Genomic DNA, 6,047 nt, shown 5'->3' with positions numbered 1-6,047 from the left:
GGTTCCTAAAGAACTTCCATTATGCAACTCTTTTTTTAGCCTAATTTTAGTAACTATGTACTTGAGAGAAAAACAAACAAACAAACAAAAACAGAACTGTACTTTTTAAAAATATTCTGTGACAGAATTTTTAACGATTCAGAACCTCCTCCATTAAGGTAACATCAGTGAAATTGTGCTACACGAAACACTTCTGTCGATCAATTTTCTATCCAGCAATAGTTATCTCTTGTGCAATCTTGTCCCTCAATCTCTTAACCCAAACTAGAACTCTTCCCACCATTTGTATCATTATTGCATATGCATGTGTGTGTGACAACAGGGAGGAAAAAAGGGATGAAGGGAGAAAGGAGAGAAATGTTGACTGATTTTGATGTCGACTTTAGGGGACAAAAATGAATGGTATGATTTATTTTCCCTTCCAGTATATTTCTTATTCAAATGATCAAATTAAACAGTTTATTATGTATATGTAATTATAAAATGAATAAATGACATATTATTTATTCATTTTATATAAATTATATATACATATACACATTTTCTTTATAATAAATCTGTGATTGTAGGTTTTTATTAAAAGCTCCATATAATATGCAATCATTTGACATGTCAAAATTCTACTGGGCTAAATTGGTCAGTCCTAGAAAAGCTGACACCCCCTTTCTGGCTGGCTAGCTCCTTGTTCAGAGCCTCTTTCTACATTATTTACCTAGAATTACCCTAATTCCTCCCAATATCATTTATACTCCAAATCATTGGAAATTTTTAATTATCCAATGATAAGAGAGGCATTCTCTGAATTTCTTCTCCAGTGGCTTGAATGCAGACTACTCAGATAATTCGTTCTGAGAAACTCAAAACATTAATTCAAATACAAGGTTTAATGCACAAAAATTAAATCTATAATATCTAGTTGTTTTGGATGCTTCAAATGAACTTTATTTTGTATTTTGTATATTGGACACTAACTGAGGTTTAGGAGGGGAAGAACTGCTGAACTAGACAGCCAGTGAATTATACTCTCTTGAAACTTAATGGCAAGCTTTCATCCCTGAAACATAAGGGGATTCTTGAGGCCTGCAGTTGCATTCCTGCCGCTCAGGGTAATCAATAAAATCTGGGGCAGGCAAGCCAGACAGGATCATTAGGGATTTGTTCCAGATTGTGAACGTTGGACAAACTGGAAGAATAAAGGTCACATCAAAAGTATGAAGATGGAGAGAGTTAGCTGGGTCATAGAAAGACAACATGTTGTTGTCATAATCCAGAAGGACACCCAGACGCTTCAACTGCGGGGGTACATCCACCAGCATTTCCTTGTTGTTATGTCTCACTACGAAGTTACTATTGCATCGAGAGAAGACCCACGAGGAGGCATTCTTGCCAATCCATTCATTCTTGGGAGCTGATTTGTAGGCAATGCCAATTGCATACCTGTGAGACAGTGGAAAGGAAAGAGAAATAAAAATGTAGTAATTTGAGTTGTACTTGACACTATACAGTACATATAAGAAATAGAATACGTTCCTCCCTTAAGTAGTGTATATTTAGATCTATAATGTTGATACCACTAGAACTTCAAAATGTTTGCAATTAGAGTGGTATAGTCATTTCCAACTCCTAGCTCAGTATATTTTCCATGATTTTTATTTTAAAAAACTGGCACATTTTTCTAGGAGTGGTTTTCATCACATGCCTTTTGACCTTGACTGACTGGTATTATGTCTGTGTTATAGAACTGGATCTCCCAGGAATCTAACAACAGAGGAGAAAAGAGAAAAGAAAAGTGGGATCTACCCACCATGTTGAGGAACTCATCACCACCTCCCAGTAGTGGCAGCCACTGTCAATGAATATATTTCCTGCTGCCCCATAGCACCCTGTGCCACTAAACCTCTCTGGGGTATGGCTCTTCTTCAGAGAGCTTTCATCCTTTTCCATCTGCAATCCGTCATTGGAGATCTTCAACTTCTTGTGAGTCATTTTGGGATCCAGTTTAAAGGGCTGGCCTGAAAAAAGTCGGGAAAATAAAATGCATGAGGACGTATTTGAGAATTCTTTGCCCTCCAGGCCCGTCACTACCAGAGGATCCTTGATATGATGATCATTCTTGGGTCAGTGAAAGTTGGCTACTATTTGGATTATATTAAGGAAGCAGAGGCCAAAAGCCAGCATTTTTAATAAAACAAGAATATGCTGCCTCTCTTCACATTAAACTAAAAGGGGATTCTTAGGGTCTCATGTTCTCAAATATGTTTTGTACTTTGCTTTATTTCAGTGGGTGGTTTGGGATTTGAGTGGATTTTAAGGGAAGGAGTGTTTGAGGTAAGACAAAGTGAGGGAACTGATGAGATAATTGCTGCTTGGTGGTAGAACAAAACTTAAAATAAGTCAGCAACAGAACAATTTTTTTGCCCTCTTACAACTGAGATGTAAATGCCATATCATCAGGTAACTTCATTAGAGTGAGTATTGCATCATCACTGATCAGAGAAAGTATCTGTTGTGTAGGAACATCCACAACAGAGAACTCCTTATAGTCATATGACAAAACCAATTACTACTGTAGGAGCCAATTGCTGGGTTACGGCAAGAGCTTGATTATACAAAATTAGTCTGTGGCAGACACTGTTGGAAAACACAACACTCATTCCCTACTTTTTCTCTCTTACCCACTTTCACTACTGAGGCCAGAAAAGCTAAATACTCTAGACCTAACCTCTCTTGCTGCTAGGGGTGGCTAAGAAGATGGAAGTAGTTGGAAGCAGAAGTGAGGCAGGATGGGAGAACCTTCTGGGAAAGTGCCTGTTTTCCCAATAAAAGGGATAGCCGACATGTAAACCAACCCTTCCACACTTCTTCCTACCTTGAAAGAAAATATGATATCAAGAGGTTGCAGTGGCCATATTGTAACCATGTGGCAAAAAAGCCAATACATAAAGGGAGAAGGAGCCTGGGTGTTTTACAGAATCACAGAGCACCTGCACCAGCCCTGAACTGCCTACCTTCAAACTTCTTGCTATGCGTGAGAGAAAAAAATACTTTCTTTAAGCTAGTAACAAATACCGTGTTTCCCCCAAAACAAGACCTAGCTGGACAATCAGCTCTAATGCGTCTTTTGGAGCAAAAATTAATATAAGACCCAGTATTATATTATATTATATTATATTATATTATATTATATTATATTATATTATATTATATTATAGTGGTATTATATATTATATTATATTATATTATATTATATTATATTATATTATATTATATTATATTATATAATTATAATAATATAATATAAGACCCGGTCTTATATTATAGTAAAATAGGACCAGGTCTTATATTAATTTTTGCTCTAAAAGACGCATTAGAGCTGATTGTCTGGCTAGGTCTTATTTTCGGGGAAACACGGTAGTATTTGTTAAGCCAAGTTAGTTGAATTTCCTGTCATTTGCAGTCAAAAGCATTCCTAACAGGTATGGCTACTCTGAAGTAGGATTTTACCCGATTATCACAAATACAGTCATGCTCCACATAATGACGTTTCAGTCAATGACTGACCACATATATGATGGTGGTATATACCATACAGCCTAGGTGTGCAGTAGGCTATACCATCTGGGTTTGTGTAAGTACATTCTACGATGTTCACACAAGGCTGAAGTCACCTAAGGACACATTTCTCAGAAGGTTTCCCCACTATTAAGCAGCACATGTCTGCAGTACTCTTTTACTCAACTGTCCCCCAAGCATGAGGGTGGGGTGTGGAGAAAAACTCTTCACTAACATCCTCCCAAGCCATCAGCTATTATATGTATATCTGTGTCCACATCTCCCAGGGGCATGAACAAAATCCTTGCCCAGAGCACCAACTAAAACAGTAACGCTCTTCTACCCAGAGCCTCTGCTCTCTTGCATGGCTGTGGGTGCCTGCTCAGGCTAAGTGTACTCCCTACCGTGGAGGGGAAAACTGATGTTGCCTTTCAGAATCACCATAACGTACTGTTTGTTTTTAGTCGGGTAGGTTCACTGTTCCGGCTGCCTGCTTGGTTTATGGCTTTAACAACGAAGATGTAGCGTGTCCCACTCTGGAGTCCATGCACTGTATAATGGTTCTGCTTAATATTGGGCACAATCATCCAACTATCCACTGAATTATACAGGCCTGTAACATGGGGAAAGACAAGGACATTAATTGGCAGGTAATAGAAATACGATGAGAAGCACAATGAAAAGCCATAGGCTCCCGAAAAGTAAATTTCATTTTGTTTTCTTGTGAGTTCTGGAAGACATAGTAAGATGTCTGCCACGTTTCTCCCATGGAGCTAGGCTTATGCCAGTCCTTTGCATCTGGTAATTGACTATAACCACTAGTGAAAGTTAGGTTATTTCGGTGTTCTGCCAAATAATACAGGAAAAGCTACTTTACAAAAAGTATAGAATCATCTCTTTCATAAAGTGTCTAGATCTTTACTCCAAAGGTCCAACCCTCTGAGAGCTGAGTTTGGCCTTGTATGGATGAAGCAGTCCTTGCAGAGCACAGGAACAGGGACTCTCAGAGCCAAGAGGACACCTAGACACCATATTTCCCTCATTTTACAAATGGGAAACGAAGATGGAGAGAAGTGACTTGCCCAAGGCCACAGACAACTGGTGATGGTGCTGAGAGTACAACCCTCGTCCCTTTCATCCTAGTCTAGTGTTCTCTCCACTAAATCACAATACATGGGGCGCATAACAATGTTCTTTTGTCTCCATAAGGTAGCAAAGCTCTCAGGACTTATGACACAACTTTCCCACCCATCCTCACCCTTACTTCCAAGACTAGTTGGGTTCCAAGTTATCATAGGGAGACTAAGGAGGTGACATGATGACCAAAATGAAACATCATCTCCTCACTTGACACTATCCAGTTTTACCCCTTCCTGGCTCTGATTCCAATACTCATTTGGGGTTGGGTGGTCCAGGAACACATTGTTGTCTGGAACTTTCTTCCCTCCCAAGTAGGGAAAGGGATCAGAAATCCAGTTCTATGCTTTTGAAACTCTTTAGACCATAAACAGAGGGAAAAAATTGAGAAGAAAAAACAGAGGCAAAAAATGTACATAATTAAAACACGTATTTGGCTAACTTTTAGTAAAAGAGAGATTGACATTCTACTCTGTGGATTATCTAGATTTTTCTTTCGTTATCTGCTTTTCAGCCAGTTTACTGCTTTATAAACACAATTCTAACAGAGAATGAAAAGGAAAGGGCCAGGAAAATGAGTGGTGAATTTAGTCACTTCTATGCAGCCATGGTAAAGGGTTTAAGTGAGGTTGAAAATTCAAAATAATAATGAGACTTTTGAAAGAGATCTGATCAAGAGGTTTTTATAATTAATTTGGAGAGAAGGAGAAAAGGTCTAAATTAAAGCTTGATAAAGAAGCATAATGGAGGGCAAACAGATATGCTCTAGAAAGAGTAATAATTGGTGGACATGTTCAGTGATTCTTATGAAAAGACAGTAAAGGATAAGAGCCAGGGACAGTGTTTGAGGGTTTGGCTGTCTATATTTGAATGCACAGTATGAACTGTAAACAGCACATGAAATTTTAATACAAAGAGGGAAATACATGATCTTCCAGACATACTTCCAACAATGCAAAACAAAAAACAAAACAAACTTCACAATGAAGTATTATGCAGCTGGAAAAAAGAATGAGGATGATCTCTATGGACTGATATGAAGTGATTTCCAGGCTATAGTGTTAATTGAAAAAGCAAATTACCGAAGAGCATATATAGTATGCTAAGTTTGCTTGCAAGAAAGAAAGGCAAATAAGAAAACATACATACATCTGTTTGGAGTTACAAAACAATAGTAACAACAGGAAAGAAAAGAAAAACAGGAAATAATGAACTTGGTTACCTACAAGGGATGGGGGTGGGGAAACAGAATTAAAAGTATATGGGAGAAAAATGACACTTCTCTGATTACAACTTTTTTGCACAGTTTTGCATTTTGGAAACATGTTGTTTTACAAATTCAAAAATTAAAGTGAAAC

At 37.9% G+C, this 6,047-nt stretch overlaps 1 protein-coding gene across 7 annotated transcripts in view; it reads right to left on the bottom strand.

Moving 5' to 3' along the window:
* Positions 1-919: 919 nt before the first annotated feature.
* The window catches only part of MID2 (midline 2), an 87,907-nt gene continuing 82,779 nt past the window's right edge, over positions 920-6,047 (bottom strand). For all 7 annotated transcript variants that reach the window (XM_019715213.3, XM_074323418.2, XM_019715212.3 and 4 more), the window contains 3 exons: positions 4,004-4,165; positions 1,805-2,012; positions 920-1,437 (listed from right to left, as the gene is read on the bottom strand). In XM_019715213.3, coding sequence (XP_019570772.3) covers positions 1,035-1,437; positions 1,805-2,012; positions 4,004-4,165 — 773 coding nt within the window. In that variant the 3' untranslated portion in view covers positions 920-1,034. The remainder of the gene's footprint in view (positions 1,438-1,804; positions 2,013-4,003; positions 4,166-6,047) is intronic.

The sequence above is a fragment of the Rhinolophus sinicus genome, chromosome 18, assembly GCF_057876585.1.
Source record: "Rhinolophus sinicus isolate RSI-liver-muscle chromosome 18, RSI-T2T, whole genome shotgun sequence".
In the NCBI taxonomy this organism is placed as follows: Eukaryota; Metazoa; Chordata; class Mammalia; order Chiroptera; family Rhinolophidae; genus Rhinolophus; species Rhinolophus sinicus.
Note: the sequence above shows the minus strand (reverse complement) of the source record. Positions and strands in the feature narration are given on the sequence as shown.